This window comes from Columba livia, chromosome 2 (assembly GCF_036013475.1).
Source record: "Columba livia isolate bColLiv1 breed racing homer chromosome 2, bColLiv1.pat.W.v2, whole genome shotgun sequence".
Lineage (NCBI taxonomy): Eukaryota > Metazoa > Chordata > Aves > Columbiformes > Columbidae > Columba > Columba livia.
Genome location: NC_088603.1, coordinates 119,855,918 through 119,874,213, shown reverse-complemented (window position 1 = coordinate 119,874,213; position 18,296 = coordinate 119,855,918). Strand labels below are relative to the sequence as shown.

At 36.8% G+C, this 18,296-nt stretch overlaps 1 protein-coding gene across 8 annotated transcripts in view; it reads right to left on the bottom strand.

The window, feature by feature from the left end:
• Positions 1-5,201: 5,201 nt before the first annotated feature.
• SNTG1 (syntrophin gamma 1) overlaps positions 5,202-18,296 on the bottom strand; it is a 347,784-nt gene continuing 334,689 nt past the window's right edge. For all 8 annotated transcript variants that reach the window (XM_065053503.1, XM_065053506.1, XM_065053502.1 and 5 more), the window contains one exon: positions 5,202-11,630. In XM_065053503.1, the coding sequence (XP_064909575.1) occupies positions 11,472-11,630 (159 nt within the window). In that variant the 3' untranslated portion in view covers positions 5,202-11,471. The remainder of the gene's footprint in view (positions 11,631-18,296) is intronic.

Below are 18,296 nucleotides of genomic sequence, written 5' to 3'. Positions count from 1 at the left end.
GCAAAATGAAAGCTGTCAGGGCATATGATTGCTTGCTATAAATATATTGAGAAGAGCAGGGGAAAGGGGGGACAGACACCAGGACTGGAAAATAACTATTTAAATCAGGGGGTAATGCTGGCACAAAATCAAACAAATATAAACTAGTTACGAATAGGTTTAGGCTGGAAATCAGAACACAATTTCAAACCATCAGAGCAGTGACATTCTGGAAGGCTGTCCAACAAGAGGAAGAGGGCCAAAAAGCCTAATTACTTTTGAGATGAAGTTTAAACATTTGTGAAAGGGTTTATATGATGTGACTGCCTGAGGAAGCTGGATAAGATTCAGTGACTTGGGCAGTTCTCCTTAATTTTTTTTTTCTCTGAACATTTTCCCACTATCTCATACATTCCTTGGTCCTTCACAGTAGGTCACTAGGTTCCCCTAATCCACTTGTAGAGCTCAGATCTCTTTCTGACACTACACCATCACTGGGGTCATGAACATTCCTAAGAGGGAAGACCCCCATGAATATTTTTGTGAAACTGCTCCCAGTCACATGAACCAAACAGATATGAATTCCCTTTGCTGTTGAATTTCCATTTTAACCACAGTCTGAGCTCTTGTGTCTTGTGAAATCATGGAAGTCCTTAAAGTCATGCTTCTTGAAAACATTTGTCTTCTTGTGTGAACAGAACACAAGCTGTTTTTGATACAGCCCTGATCTAAGCCTCTGATGCACTTTGCACTGCAGCCAACCACAGCCAACCAGCCCAATTTATCTCCCTTGCTTCAGTGAAAGGGTTTTACCTTTCTGAGACTCTTTGTCTTCCCTCACTAGCCTCTTGAAGCAAAATAGGAAAAAACAAACAAACACACAAACAGAACAAAACATCCCCACCCCGCAGTAAAAAAGTCTGAAAAATGTTCAGGTTGGACCTTAGGGAGTCTAGAAGAATAGAAAGTGGGTAAAGCACTATTATCTTCAACATACACAATTCTGGAAGTCCAAATTAGGGAGTACAGAGTGGCAGTACTGGCACACACCTTCTTCCGATGCTATTTTTCTAGGTTATGTCCTCCAGAAGAAGGAAAAAAGCATCTGTTCATGTTTTAAATCATGTCCCGACTGGCAATACACAACTGTTACCATGAGCACTTGGGCCAAACAATGTTGTCTTTTCACCATACCAGTGACACATACCAGTGACACAAGGGTAAATGCTTTGAAGTTCATAGGGTCTCTGAAATCAGATTTTTCTCCCATTTTTCTTCTAGTAAAGAGCTAAATTTATCTTTTGATTCAGAGTTTGTTACTAAATGACAATGATACATGATCCCTTTTCTTCTTTTCTACATTAGAGGTATGTAAATTTTTTATCCTCATAACAGTGTATTCAGTGCTTTGTGGAACTGGACTCAGTGTAGCCTCCTTATTTTCCCATCCAGAGCCCTCTGGATAGTAGGACCTTGTGGCAGAATGCAACCCCCCCACCTCTCTCCCCCTCCCTCCTTCAGTATGGAAGGAGTGGGCACATCTCCCTTTTTCTCTGCTACTTGAGGCTAACAGCTTCTTTTGTTTGGCCCCAGAGCACCCTGGCCAGGGCCATTAGGAGAAGGGAGTGCCAAGGCACACTGAGCCGCGCCCAGTGTGGGGGATGTTTGGAGGCTTCAGGGGCACCCACAGCCAGTTTGGGGGGTGCAGAGAAGCTCCCAGAATGCCTACAGTCAGATCTGATCAGCCAGTATAAAAACGGGACTCTCGTCAAGACTCCGCCCATTGTCGCGGGTCTCTCGGAGCATGAGCAAGATGCTGCCGCCGAGAGCCCCCGTCCCCGGGATGGGGACTCCGCTTGCCTCGCCGCCACGTGTGTAAGTAAAACTTCTCGCAGGATTGCGAGTATATTTATACTTTTCGTGCACATATGCACGTATAACTTTCCACGCTCCATATGAGAGATTGTAAAATTAATCCTCGCACGATCGCGAGTGTATTTTCCTTCAGTGCACACTCGCACGTGTAACTTTCCATGCCCAATACGAGCACGTGTATAAATTATTTCCTCGCACAATCGCGAGTGGCCGCCGAGAGCCCCTCGCACAATCACGAGTGTATTTTCCTCCCGTGCTTCCACATAAGCACGTGTAGGATTCCGTGCACACTTGCAAGTGCAAGTAAATTAACTCTCGCAGGATTGCAGGTGTATTATAAATTTGCCCTCGCGGAATCGCGAGTGTACGCTTCCCGTACTCACTACGAGTGCGTGTATCTCTTTAAAAATAATCCTGCACTGTGTTTAGGCAAGTGTGTATTCCTCCGGGACTCAGGGACGGCTCCGGCATTGTCTTGGGTGAAGCCACGTGCATGCACTCTGTGGACCGCCTCAACTGATATCCGAACCTTTATTTAAGTCACTTTTGGAGTGCTAAAACCCTGTTTCACACCGGTTTAATAAAAGTTGTTTTTGGATCTTGTTGTCCCTCAAATTAACCTACTGGGTGCCTCCGTGACAGACCTTACCTACACCTATCAGTTTTGCAGTTGTATCTTGTTTGATTGCTAGAACATGTCTATACAGGAATGAAAGGACCATGGTACAGACCTCCTCAGACTAGCACTGAGCCTCTAAGGAAGGCTTCTTGGTGGCACAGATGCAGTTCAGCACACTGAGGAGTCTTCATTATGGGAGCAGAAGCAGCACAGGCTCACCTGTGCCAAGTATGTTCCCAATGCAGTCCCCTGAAAACAGTGAAATTGCTGTAGAGAGGATGAAGTTATTATCCCTTATAGATCCATGTCTGAAGTGCCTAATACTGCAGTTATTCTACTGCCATAAATGCCTTCAGTGAGTGCAAAAAAAACCCAGCAAAACAAAAGGAAACAACTGTACCTAATACATTGGTAATATTTTAATAAATGTACTATTTTTTTTTTTTTTTTTAAAGGAGAATACAGACTGGGTTCTTCTTTGCTCAGCCATTTAATATTTCTTTTATATCCTAGTCTCTTTGCTGAACTTAAGTAACAGATCTACCTACAGGAAAACCATTGGAGGGTGGTGGTGATAAAAGTGCCATACATAACACCCTGCTTTGCATGTGTTGGATTTCTGAAAAGTCAGGCTAGCAGAGGAAGGTGACACTGTCTCCAGGGAAGAAGCAGATGGAGGAGGTTTGCTGCTGGGGTAGTGGAAGGGTAAGGCTGTTCATCCTGTAGCAATACCAGCTCCCACTCGCAGGACATCCAGCTCTACCATTTGTCTTCTGGTCTAGTTCTTTCTCTTCCCGTGACCAGATTGAACCTCCCTAGCCCAGTATTTTTGGACTAACAAAATGTTTTCCACAGTGTTAAGGAGTCCTGAGCCAGCTCTTACGGTAAGCACCTGTGCTGCACATAGCAGAGAAGGAAAGCACTAGGAAGAAATTCTGCTCAGAGCTGGGAGAAAAGTGTGCATGCGAAATGCATAAAGCACATAGCCAACAAACTCAAGTATGTATGGTAAAGCCCTCTTTTCACTTTTCTGGAACAATCACATAGCAATATTAGCTATGGCACTATAGAGAGTAAAATATTATTTTTTTTCTGTTAAGGAAATGAGTTTCTATTTGTAAAGGGGATTGTGTTTGAAGAATACTTAAAAAAATTGCTACAACTTGATGAGGAAATGTAAGAATAGCTAGTGTCAAAATACTGAAAAAGAAACATTAGGGAACTGTACAACTTAATCATTGACAAGACATTAATATTATACTCTGCTTTTATTGATCAAATGTACAGGTAAATAGATCACTATTAATTTTAGATGCTGCAAGAACAAATTGTTGCAGGGCTTGGAGAAAAAGTATGTTAGCTGTGGAACATAAGTACAATGAATTTAAAGAAATTCATTCAAGGATTGTATCTAAGAAACTTTGATTATAAGAATTTTCGTTAGAGGTCAAAATCTGTGGGGATGATGCAAAAGATGATAGATTAAAAAATGATAATTCAGAAGAATGTAGATATTTCCAGAATAAACAAACCTTTTGGTTCTATGTGAGTTCATTCTTCCAATATAATATGCAGTTCTTATTTAAAGGGCAAATGGAAAACGTAACTATAACCGAATTCATGTACATTTGGAATATACTTACTTCCACAACTTTCCTAACTTTGTAATATTCTGTGGTTCTGTTGACCTCTTTTTTTAAAGACCTCTCTCACTCTTTTTTGTTTTTGTTTGTTTGTTTGTTTTGTTTTGTTTTTACTGGACTTTCACTGAAATATGGTATAAAAACAAACTTGAGGCACACAAAACTGAAGTGATGTGACATAGGTACATATATTTGCGAACCCACATCATCGGAATCACTTCTGGGAATGACTGAGGATTTTTTTCAGCAAAACATGTTCCTCACACTTATAATTACAACAAGCTTAATTTTCCCCCCTTCTCTTCAAGATGCTGAAAGGGCCAGCAAGGGAGATTTCCTTTCATACAGAACGGAGGAAGGCAACCCCAGCCTGAGGTCCAAGAAAGCCCTGGTGGCTGCTTGTGGAGGTGGTAGGAGAGAAGGGTGACAGCAGCCCTGTCACAAGGGAGCTTACCTGACTTCTCTGCACTGGGAGCACAGGAAAGGCACCAAAAATGTGTGTGTGAAATGTGCACTGCAGACACTCACTCTAAATTGTTGAAAAGATACAAAAGTGTCTAAATAAAAGCAGGGGCTCTCCTTCTTCCAGCATTTCTTCCCTCAGTCAGGAAAAAAGATAAACTAAAGTGAACTCATCAAAGAGGTTTTGTTCTCGTAGTTGAAGCACCGTTTAGAAAGTTGTTTGATTGCAAAGATGTACCAAAAATACCTTCAAGCCCTGAAATATCAGGCCCAAGTTCATTCCAACCAACACTAAGCAATAAATGTCAATGGTAAAATAATCTGGTGATTGCGTGGTAAAAATAGGTTGCAGGTGAGCTTCTAAGCCAGGGGAGAGGTGGATATTTCCAAAAACCTAGTCAGAACTTAAGTGTGTGACATGGCCTGTGGAAACGAGGATACAAGTAAGGAATCATCATTATTTCTGTTAAATAAACAGTTGAATCTCTCACACTTGGCTTTCAATGGTGTAAATTCATACACTGTATGACTAAATGCGAAAAATTAGTTAAAAAATATTTATTTTCTATTTTTTCTGTTATGTTCCATTACAAAAAGAAACAAAACAAAACATAACAAAAACAAAACAGAAGATAGCATTTTATTAGTGGTACATTAATGAGCTTAAACAACTAAGTGACATGTTTGTTACAAATACATATTACAAACAACCACAAAACCATAACTAAAAATGAAATAAATAGTTGGAATAGTTTTTTCTTAAATTTTTAATATTTATAAAATATATAGCACTTTCTATTACATTTTTTCAGTCATTTTTATCCATAACAAATTAAAACTTATGACATATATTGCAAATATGCTAAAGGGATAAGAATAATTAAAAAATCAGAGTTTCTGGAGGTATGAAATAGTAAATCAGTTAATGTTTATCAGTTTACTATTGTATATCCAGATTGTGCATAGCCTGCAAAAATAGCAATTTCTTCAACTAATATACATGTTTTTCTTTATAGTATTATACGATTAAGTTCCTAAATGTAAAGCTTCATGGATTTATGCTTCTGTTTTATAGTTGTGCCTAATATGTATCTTTCACTAATATATACTGAATATCTTCATTAGTATATACTAATATACACACACACACACACACACATACACACACACACTCTATGCATTATATATTAGTATATACTGAATAATAAAAGAATTTCTATTGTATTTAGTTAGGATTCTTGTGGAGAAAGTTGTTGAAAGTGGAAGTCATGTGTACCATAGGGAAAACTGACTAGGTTTTGCAAATGAAAGCATTTAGTTTTACACTGTTCAATGTATTTTAACAGATTATGAAATGTACTGTAATAATATACAGAATTAAAACAGAAATTTATTTTTATTTCAGTATTCCTATGCTTCATGATTCCAACAGAATATGAACTTTTGCTAAACTTCCTGAAAATGGAGCCAAGCAAATAGAAATGTGTTGTCACTACAGACCTTAGTACTGAAATTGCACTTAAGAACCTTCCAAGTCAGGAAAGCACTTAAGCTCAGATACAACTTCACTTGCTTTAACCTGAACGTTAATCGCACACTTAAGCACTCTTGCACATGGATGCCCTTACCATAATTCTTAATACTGTCCTCTGACTGTGTAAGAGATTTAGAGGCTTTGTTATGTAGCTGAGAATACAGTTTTGGTGCCTGTCTGAGCAAAGGGGCTGAGGAAAGATGGAGGTGAGCTTGGGGACCGCAGAGCAAATATTCAGGTATGTGTTTGCTGCAGTTGGGGAGAGAGATGCAGCAGGAAGAGGGCTGACTAGCATGGAGTAGGCTCCTTGCAGTCAATATTGTCCTGATGTGGCAAGGGAAAAAGGTGATGTAGAATAACCTGTCCTGGGCACTCATCAGCCTTGTTAGCCTCATTCTGTCCCTTGCCACAGTGCAGCATACCCATTCAGGCACCAAGCTCTGGTGGGATACACTAAGAGGGTCAGCTTTCTAGGGTCCTTCAAGCACTCACTTTGTATAAGCAGCAACTACTGCAGAGACAGAAAGAGCTGTCGTGAGGAGCTAATGCATGTCAGAGGGTTTCTTCCTCTGGACACATTTCAGTTGGGCCACATGGTCTGAAATCACACCAGGACATGGAACTCATATAGGTGTGATGGTCACTCAGTTTTATCCTAAAAAGCACGTTCATGTGCTTAAAGACTGCTCTGTGATATGAAGAACAACACAGTGAGTGGCAGCAGGCAGGAGTCTGGCTTCAAAAGCACATTCCTGATAAGATAAAAACACTAACGCAGAAGCATGTCTCCTTAGAGACACATACACATGCACAAACCTTCAGTGATCCCAAACTATATTCCTGCCTTGTATTTCCCTTTTGAGAGACACAAGTGCTACTTTAGGCATCTAAGACAGACATTTAAATTTCGGGAGCTTGAGTCTCTCATGTTTCCCATCACGCAGCAATGGTCAGAGGTGTGAGTTCAAAGTATGGACTCAAAATTGTTTGAGGTTGAACATTTTAATATGAGCGTAAACTTTTTTCCTTTACTATGCTTTTTCAGGGACAACACCCTGTATGGAAATGGAAATTGCAATACAAGGAACAGTTTTTAATATTAATAAAATTGCATTTTCCAAAAGGTTCCTTTGGAGTTGCCATACCAGAATGAAAATCAGTCTTTCTTATTGGCATAGGGAATACTTGAGGATACTTAGACAATATGGAGCAAAACTGTTGAATTTCTAAGGGTAGCAACTGTACATTCACAAGTTCTTCAGCCTTTTTTAAAAAAAATATTATTATTTTGTTTGATGTAAGAAACTTCTTAAGGTATTGAATAAACCAAATCACATTTAAAGTAATAGGCTGCAGTGTTGACAACTACCTACTCATGTTTAACCATCCACTTTGAAGTGTTCTGATTAAGTCTATGTACACAAAGTAAATAAATGGATTCATGTGGAATCAAGAAATAATTTGGAAAATAATATTTGTCATGATTCTCATCTCAAAGCATATGGATATGCATATTATTGGTTTGCATTCTTATGATTTCTAGTTTGAACAGACAGAACTTCTAATTATTGGTTTTAAAAAATAACCCACTTACAACCAGTTTGTCTCCATAAACTTCTTGCTGCACTTAATTAACAAAATAAAATGGCCAACATTTAAAAATATCCTGATTTTTAGTATAAAGGTGCTTTCATTCTACTGGAATGCAAAGCTCTTTTGAAAATCTAGAACTGTACTTTTAAACATGTGTAGAAAATGAAACATAGTCATTCACTGATGAAATCGAGAATAACATGTATTCAAATCTGCAACACTTTCATAATAAAATTATGCTAACAGTATAACCTAGCATATGCTTAGTTCTGTGAAGGTCAGATTATCTAAAATTTCCATCATAAAGCAAAGCAAATCAAACGAAATATATTTAGTTATACTTAAGAGTACATATTTTTGGTATACTATATAACATCACTTCAATAGGCACAGTACTATAAAGATATTTTTTTATTAAACTTAAGAGTATTGTGACATAAAAAGAACAAATTACATTTTATGCTATGAATTGGTTTGCTCTTTTTTGTTAAGAAATTTACTTTCATTTGCATACATATTGTTAGCAAAAGCTGATACTTCATCACATTTGAGTTATTTCATTGTCACTGGGCCGTGTTGACTTACAAAATGCTTGTATTTGTTATATGTCACATGTGAAATGAGAAACTGCAGCATAAAGCCTGGGTTTTGACATATGTATATGAAGTTCACTATGCTTTAAATGGGAATCTCCTATAGGTATTTAAATGAAAATATAGCCATTTAATATGTTTATAAATTATATTTTGCTATTTCAAGAATAGTCATAACACAGAGTTTAAAATTTTCCCTCTTTGGTTCAAGACTGAAATTGTGACCAACTTGCTCTAAAAGGGCAAGCCTGGATGCAGAGTCACCTCTGAATATTCTGAAAGGTCAGTGCACTAACCCCTGTTGCATTTGCAAACCAGCATTGATCTGCAGTCAAGGCTATTCTCACAACAACACTTCTATCTTATTGAAAATAAAAGTATTGATTATACCCACCAGTTTATCTCTTTGAAATGTAGGGGTTTAGAAAAACAAAAACAAAAAATCAATTTACAGGCTAATGTTTGTTTCTTAAATGTTACTTGTTTAATGCCCGGTTACAAAAGTCTCTTTGATGAATTCAGCACTTCTACAAACAGAATACATGACTGAGATTTCTAGGATACTGTGGTAGAGTCCCAAAATTTCATGACATTAGTTCCATTCTGCACAAGAGTGACTTTTTTTTTTTTTTTTTTTTTTTTTTAATTTGGAGTGGGGTTTTTTCATATAATGGAATCCCTTAATCTACAGCAATTTACAATGACATACTTTCTGTCAGCTTTGGTAAATGTTGTGCTCATTTAAGCACATCAAAAAATGTTCCCTAAACAACTCAGTTTCAGTGGTACAACTGTGCATATAACATGAACAGCTGAAGGAAACACATTAAACTAGCAGCTGATTAGTTTTAGATTCTGCTATTGTCAGCAGAGTATTTACTGAGATGTTAGCACATGTCAACACCGTGTTCACAGCAACACACTGAAAGGAAGGAGATTTATTCGGGGGCACAGAGAAGGAGAGGTGTCATTAACAGATACTGAGATTCTGTTTTCAGCATTGTCAGTGCTCTGCACTGTATTTCCAGTATATGCTTTCTTGACAAGGACACAGTGCCTGAGTTACCATCTTTAAACCTCTTAGACTTGTAGCTTTGGATTCAAAATATCTGGGGTTTGTACTCTCCCAGGAACAAATTTGAGATCACCTCGACAGCCACAGTAGTTTTATATGTCATTTAGAGACTAGAATGTGACCTACTTATTTAGGGGCAATTTGTATAAACAAACACATGATGATGTCTATAAAAATGTTGGATTTTTATGATACTTAAAACATTTAGTAGCTGGATTACAACATCATTTCATTGTATTTAGCACAGAAAATAAATATGTAACCCTTGGTAGTGTACTAATAAGAAGTAAGCTTGTACTGACAGTCATTTGCAACTGACAAAATGGTCCCCAGAAAGTATATTTTCAGGTTATTTGGAACTAGTATCAAGTGAAACAAGCTATACTTCAAGGCAAGGGTATTCTCACACACATAAATGCAAATGTTTCTAATGCAAAGCAAAAAAACAGAGACATGATTTGCCTCTACAGTTCATTCATCTTTTGCCCCTGTGTTGCATCTTGAATAGTTGCCATTTTGAAAAAGCTTTCCTCTGGCTTAATTTTTGAAGTTTTAATTATCTTGATATGTAGAAAAGAATGTGACAGAATTAGTCTTTCTGGTAAACAAGGCAGATGGTGTACATAACCTTTACATGCTATGTGCTTTTATAACAAATATAAGTGGAAAAAAAATAAAAAAGTTAGTATTGATTTCAATATAATAAACAGAAACCCCACAAAGTACTATTTAAAATGTCATACATACATGGTAACTGCAATGACTGTTCTTCCTGCAGTTTTTTAGGTTCTCTTATGCTGTCTGGCAAAAAAAAATCCCTCATCTTTTCTGTTGTTTCCCACACGTTCCCACTACTTTTAAAATCTTCACTGATGTGTGCAATAGCACAAAATTAAATTATTTTGAAAAATGATATTTACATAAACTTATTAATTTTAAATTTACAAGTCTGTCAGCTTTCATAATTAAATGATACTCTGGAACTAGTATGTGGTTCAGAGTGATGTAATATTCTCAACATACAAAGACATTATGCATTCTGTCATCTATTCTTTACAGATTATTTAATTTATTCCTGTCTTTTACTAAGAATATACATTTAAAAAGCAACTATTAAGACTTCAAAGGGTGGACTAATTTTTCAAGCATAACATAGGTTGTCTATTTGGAGCCTGAGTGGAACAGAGGTTCTAGTTATGATGTCAAATCAAGGTTAAACATGGAAACAGTGTACCAGATGGATTCTGTCTGTCAAGTCTGGTGTAGAAAAGACCATTAGATTTACAGAAAATAATTTTTGACAAAGGGAGGAAGTAAATATCAGACATGATACTTTGTACACTTGCACTTAATTTGCAGTTAAACTCATATCACAATATTTACTTGAAGAAGAGGGACTTACTCGTGGGAAGATGTTTTGCTTTTTGTGGCTTTTTTTTAATTTAATGTATCAGTCCAATATGGCTATACCTTTGTTGTTGTTATTATTAGACTAAAGGAACAAAAATGAAAAAGCAGCATGACTCCACGTAAGGACACAAGTATGGATTTACAACAGTGCTTAAAGTGCTTTCTTATTTGAGGGGATACTTACACAAAGGCCTTTTCATGCTTATCTCCTTATCACCATGTACTATATGCTGTTGCTTGCTCTTATGTCATTTATAATGTAATGACAGGGTAATAGGTTCATACTCAGAGTTTAGCATATAGTCATAAAAAAACATCTGAAAACAGGAAAATGACAATTCTATTTGTGTATTATTATAGCAATTTGAAAATTTTATTAAATACTGAAGTGCTTCATTTTGTCATTTATCCCTTTGCTTCCAGTGTTGCTTAAAACACTATGTAAGTACAAACAGATCATACTAAAAGCATATCAATCTTATTCTGGGGTTTTGAGTAGGATTATTTACCGATGTCTTGCAGAGCAGAGATGAATTTATGATCCCACGTGACCATTTATCTGCTGATGCTGCAAGATGTCTCGCCTCCCGGACTGCTTTCCATGTGCATGGTTCGCCAAAGGTCTACATCTTATGAATATTTATACATTGTTATGTCTTGTTAAGTGGCAGTGCTGTACTGTGAGATATCAAGTAACATACTTTAATTTGCCAGTACCAGAAGTTGTGGGAGCAGCAGAAGCTGTGGCTTGACTGCCTACGTACAAAGGGTCCAAACAAGCCACTTTGGCTGCAAAGAATGAGTGGATACAGTGAAGGACTGCAAACAAGTTGGAAAACTCCAGTTCCTGGAAGTGAAAACAAAAAGATTAAACATGAAACAAAAGAACACAAACATATAGCCAGGCACAAACTCCTATTCAAAGAGAAATAATTTTAATAGTTTGATGTAATTCTGCTGATGTTCCTGTCAATTTTCCATTATAGGGATTTAGACACTAAAGTATCTCTATTTGGTAATTAATTGTTCAGCGACTAAGATGGATAAATTTCTGAGTTAACTGTCTCTGTAGAAATATGACATCCTACCTGCTAAAGGGGAAAGAAAATTACACCATATATTTTTTTTTTCCCCAGGTTAATATAAATCTGGCACTTTCGTAGGTTTAATTTAGACAGGAATTTGAAGACTGCGTCATAAGAGTCTACGAATCTTTGGACTACTACTGTGTATGAAATATATCCACAGAAATCAGTAATGTTGAGTTCCACATATGTTACATTACTTCATCATGTCACATATTCAAAAGGTGTTACTATCACACAGTGATATTCTGGATCCTTTTTCATTGGGATGGAGACCATCATTGGACAGGAAAAGAAAAGGAACAGACTCCATGTTTTAAATTTATTAGTTATAAAATTCCTTATTTTTCTTCTTTAATTGACATTTCTTTATAGGTGTTTAGCATGTGATTAGAATAGCTGGGAGTCTTTTAGACACCACTACAGAGGAAATAAATAAAAACTAGTTTGTTTTTTTTTTTTTTTAATATATATATATATATATATAAATTTGCTCCTTTGTGTATAATTGACTTCTTCTGATCAATCTTTTTTAGGTTGTCTTCAGTATGCGTTTTTGGATTTGGCATTTAATCAATCACTATATGTTATATTTGAAAGAAAATACTGAGGTGTTTGAATACATTTGAGTGTAGGGGTGGTGGTGCAGAGCTGCCATCTTTCTGCTTTGATTCACTGCCTACACAGATTTCTTCATTATAATGTGAAAACATTCATAGATATCTGTGTTATATTCTATTTGTCTTTCTGTCCAGCACTGGTATTTTCAGGCTATGTAGTGCCATGGATTTTGCTTTTTTGTTTAGAAGAATATTTATAATGTAAATTCAACAGAAATTGCTAAATTTCTCAAAATGGTATTAAACTGCAATTTTGTGCCTCTTGAGGTTTCCTGGTAGATACTGCTTCACATAATTCATGGAGGCATTCAAAAATACTCATGTGCGAGAGGCAACAACTGACTGAAAGCAGACAGCTGCATGTGTAGAGCGTCCAGTGATGTACTAAATGAGTGGATCTTGTTTTAGTTCTCTTACAACCTGAGCAGATGTCCTTCGGACAAGCTCAGAAATGAATTTTTAATATCCCATGAGTTTCTTTAAAATCCCCTAACTGTCAATTCTCCATAAAGAAGATAAAGTTTATGCCAAGTTTCACAAACCTGCCATCTGTGTCTACTTAAATAAATCTGTTTAGAGACATTTTCATTTTTAAATATTGGGAGAAGGGCAATTTTATCACTACGACAAAGGTTCCTACCTCCCCCTCCTCCTCAGTTTCAAATGTATTATAGATAGGAAAAAAATGGTATTTCTGAGGAAACAAGGAATTATTGAAGCTATTTCAAAATAAGAACTATCAGCCATTCAAATTAGGTTAATTTTCAGTTAACACTCTTGTATTAATATAATATTGTTTATCCTTTTGGTGCTATAAAATAAAAGTAAAGTTTAAGATGAGAGAATAAATATGTAGTGGAACATCGAAATACCCGCTATATTGATTCTGTGTGTTACCTGTAGAAGGACTTCATTTCCCCCTATGCCTCAACAGGACAAGCTTATTAAAACAAATATTACACTTCGAGAATTGTTCGGGACAATTAGGTAATCCTACTAGCTGAAAGTCCTTACTATCACAATTACAGCTCCTGGACACTGTATTTTCACAGTGCATTAGTACAAATGCTACCAGCAGTTATCACAGGTGTTTCTGAAGCAGGAACACATTGGGAAGATTCATTGCTCAATGGACCTTAAAGGAAAATGGGTGAAGTGTCAGAACAACCTCTAAAGGTCCCATTGGTTTACTGTTACTGATAGTAATGATGCAATGCAGAAGTTAACTTGACTGCAGAGACAAGCTTTTTGAGGTTCAGCAAATGCTAGATCATTATTTGCCATTAAATATTATTCCTATTTCAAGGTAGACATGCATATTTAACTGGAAATTAAAGCAATGTGAAACACAGTAGGGTGATTGGTGTGTGTTGGGTACATACAGGCCTGATTAATGGCTACAGCTTAGTTCACAGGAGCCTGATTGATGGAAATGGGATCCATCAGGAGCGACACTTTTCTGGCAGATTAGCCTAGTCACAAGAAATCTTAGTGAACAGATAAGGCTTCATGTAGAGCTGCTGACAGATAAAACATTCCCTCACTTCTGCTGAGATCTTGCACTTTTTGCTGCCCACAGGTCTGCATTGCTGCCTGCAGATGGAGTGGAACCCACAAGCCTTTGTGCACACTAGGTCACCCCTGATTGTTTTTGTACATAGTTTGTTATCAGACATCCTTTTGTCTGAACACTCTTTCACCCAGCAGAGTGTTGTGTGTTGCACATCCAGCTTCAAATAACATTTCAAATAAACAAGCAGGCAAACCCTAAGAAACCTGAAGGAATATGAAGTGAAGCCATTAAAGTTGTTGTCATTGGTAAAAACCAAAAAGAAATCCAAACTTAAGCCACATCTATTTGTCCATCTAAAAGTACACAATGAACTGTTATTCTAACTTGCAGACTCTACACTTCACCTAAGAGCCTGCTCTCCTAGGAATATCAGTATATCCTTTGATCTTCGTATTGCGTTTCATGCTATTTCTTGATCAAACTACTATCACCCTACATTGCTGCCATTATACCAGACATTCCCAGATTATTATCCTGAACATGCACGTTTTCTGCAGAGGACAGCAAGTGGGAAGAAAAGTATTTGAGAAAGATGCAGTCATTGAGCATGATCAGAAGTGTGTGGGAATTCCAGTATCCTTTCACAAAGAAAGTCTGGTTCAAAAGGACAGGGATAGAAAGGAAACAGGGAGTTCCCTCAGATGGAAAACAAAACAAAACACACCCACAAAAAAACAAACCAACCCATACCAGCCAAACAAACAAACCAAATCCTTTTACTGCATTGTATTAATGATACAACTACATAATCAATACATATTCGAAATCACACAATTGTAAATTTATAAGCATGATCAGGGTAGAAAAAAATATTTTATTTTCATCCACACATAAACTGCTGAGATGAGACTTTTGTTCTTTCATCAAAAGTGGTCTTTCTATATTAGCATAGAACCTGATCTAAAATAGATATTTAAGATAATCCATGTACAACAGAAGAGGAAACTAAAAAATTAAATCACATAACCAACACAGGTCAGAAATTTGAACTCAGAATGCAGTCACTGCAATTGAGCAATCACACTGTAAAAAACCTAAGGATGTATATACTTAAAGCCCGTTTAGAGATGATATGCTAAGTTTCAAGAACACTGTGACTGTGATGCTCACAGAAAAACCCTCAAAGCTAAGAACAAGTATTAATTTAAAATTATATTTTCGAGAATATACTTTAAATTAGCGAAAATGTCAGTCTGGAAAATGATGCAAACATCCATCAAGACACCTTGCAACACCTGAAAGTGAGGATTTTGTTCACATTACAACTCAGGCTATTTGTCTTACTTAAGATTAGATTCTATACAAGCTAATTTCAAGCAAAAATTAATTGTAATGAATTGCTATTAAAGTAGTATTAATTGATCAATAAGTATTAATGCTAAATCCTTGAAGCTATACTTTTTCCTTTGCTGATACTGTATTTCTGCCCTCTTCTGTTCTCCATATTCAAATAGGCAAAGGCAATTGACTGGATCTTCATCCTCATGTGCTGATTTTTGAATGCACTTTGGTTTTGCAACACTCAACTTAGGGGTTGAGCTAGTCTGTGAACAAAAGCTAACCTGATTCAGCATTGTTTTGTGACCTTGCCTGAGTTTTTCTGACAAAACTGTTGAGCTGTGAAAAAGCCCTGAAAGTTGAGAAAGCTGAAAGCACAGACAAAAGTGTAGCTTATGAGTTATACATACATTTTACCAGGCACAGAAATTCTCAGATCACATAAATTACTGATCTTTGCATTTACTTTAAAAATTAAAATGGAAATTGCGTGTAATAAGAAAAAATGTGCTGATGCTGATTTTTATATACATTACACACTTCTATATTTGGGAGCATATATATATATCAAAAGAGGATCTTGCATAGATTTAAGATACTCTTCATCTCTGTCAGAAAAATATGAAGCAATTACAATCGCAGTGGTCCAATACTTAGTCAGGTAAAATTGAAGGGCACAGCACTCTGTGTATATTATAGTCCTGAGATTGTGTTAGTCTTTGGAAGCCCCTGTGATACTGCAGAGATGCTAATGGATCATTAAACTATAGCTAAATATATAGGTACATAGATAGGTAACTAGATAGGAAGGTGACTCTCTGTGTCCTATAGATGAGGATAAAGCTTTGCCTTCTGTGCTTGTTTTTTTCAACCCAAGCCGAACACCTCAGTAAGAATGAAGGAGAGGCTCCATGTTCTGCCAAGCCGATAGCTCTATTTCGTAGCTCTCAGTCAGAAAAATTCTGTCTGACTGTGCAAACTAGTGCAATATCTCCTGCAGAGTGACAGCTGGGAAATAACCTACAGATTGGAATGTCTAGGGGGTATCTGTGATTAATGTTGCCCCTAAGTGGTTTTCCTCTCAGAAACCTCTTCAACTTTCCTTAGAGACCTTTTAAGTTAGGTGTTTGAATACAGGCAGTCTGCCATTGACTGACTGTTGTGACCTATGGTAATTACTGTTCAGATTTTTCAGACTGAAATTACTTAAATCTACAAGGAAACACTTCTTTTATACTACCATATATATCTTTATAGTAACATAATATTCCTTACAAAGAAGACAAGCAAAAAAATCCGTACGAAGTCTGTACAGAAGAAAAGGCAATATTTTAACAATATGTCAGACAATAGTGCAAATGTGTAAATATTTAAAATTATTTTCAAGCTGAAAAGAAATATGCCTGGTTAAATTGTAACTATTGAAGCACACTGTAAAAAAAAATTGGCAGCATTATAAAAATATTAATTATTCAGTGTCAGTGAAGGTCTTTCTATCACTTAGGAATATAAAGTTGGGTGACCAAGTGTGTTTGAAAGCCGAACCAAACCAACTGATGAATGTATGTGGTTCTTAATTTTTTCTCAAAAAATATTTTTTCCAGATTCTTCACAATTATGAAGACAGTATGGCTAAAATTTAAAAAGCTGCTGTATAATTATTTTTTGCAAACTATTTCAATCTACAAGTCTATTTCTAGAATATTAAAAAATTTATCTAAATTTTGGATCAGAATTAAATAGCTAAGCACTCTGACACTCTTAATTCTCTAAGTAATGAATAAGTATTCTAAAGCTGAAGGATATCTCACAGATACAACATGCCATAATCACACACATCTGGGATGGCATGAGATACAGAAAATGGGCAGCATAGGAAATGATAACTCATATTTTACAGGAAAGAATTATATAGAATCATAGAACCATTTGGGTTGGAGAAGGCCATTAGGATCATCAAGTCCAACTGTACATCTAACACTGTTCAAGTCCACCACTAAACCATTTTGCTAAGAACCTCATCTATGTGTCTTTTTAACACCTCCAGGGACAGTGACTCCACCACTTACCTGGGCAGCCTTTTCCAGTGCCTGACAACCCTTTCTGTGAATAAATTTTTCCTAATATCCAATCTGAACCTCCCCTGGCACAACTTGATGACATTTCCTCTCGTCCTATCACTTGTTACTTGGGAGAAGAGACCAACACCCACCTCCCTACAACCTCCATTCACATAGTTGTAGAGAGCGATAAGGTCTCCCCTCAGCCTCCTTTTGTCCAGGCTAAAGAGCCCCAGTTCCCTCAGCCGATCCTCATAAGACTTGTGTTCCAGAACAGGGGGACAATCACTTCCCTAGTCCTGCTGGCCACACTGTTTCTGATACCAGCCTGGATGGTAAAAAAACACCCAACAAAACCCCCCCTATGGCTAGACAACCTCACATTTGCAGGGAGAAAATGGATTATAGTGCATTAAATACATGAACATGTTCTGTCAGTGCCATAGTTGAAACCTGGAGATGGAGGAAAACAGGCCTTGGAGGCAAGAAAAGCAGGAGTCTCAGATCAGCTGTGTATACACCTTAGCGGGTTCTGCATAGAGTGTGTCATTGTTAACAATGAAGGAGGAAAAAGTACTCTCAGTCAAAGTTACCTGCCATTCTTTGCTTCCTTATTACTGCTTGGAAATGCAGAAGTGAAGAGCCTTAATACATTTGGGTAATGGCTCCTCCATTTTTTGTTTTTGTTCTTATCTGTGAGCTCTCATTTCACTATATTGTGATTATTCATCATGTAATATAACTGGCAAAAAATTAACTTTACATAAAAAAAGAAAAGAAAAATTATGCTGTTTGCCCTTACAACAGTGGGTCTCCCAGCCATCTGAAGAACAAAGCTGCATTTAACAGGTGATGATAGCTGTGGCCATGAATATTCATCACAACCTTTAACAGATG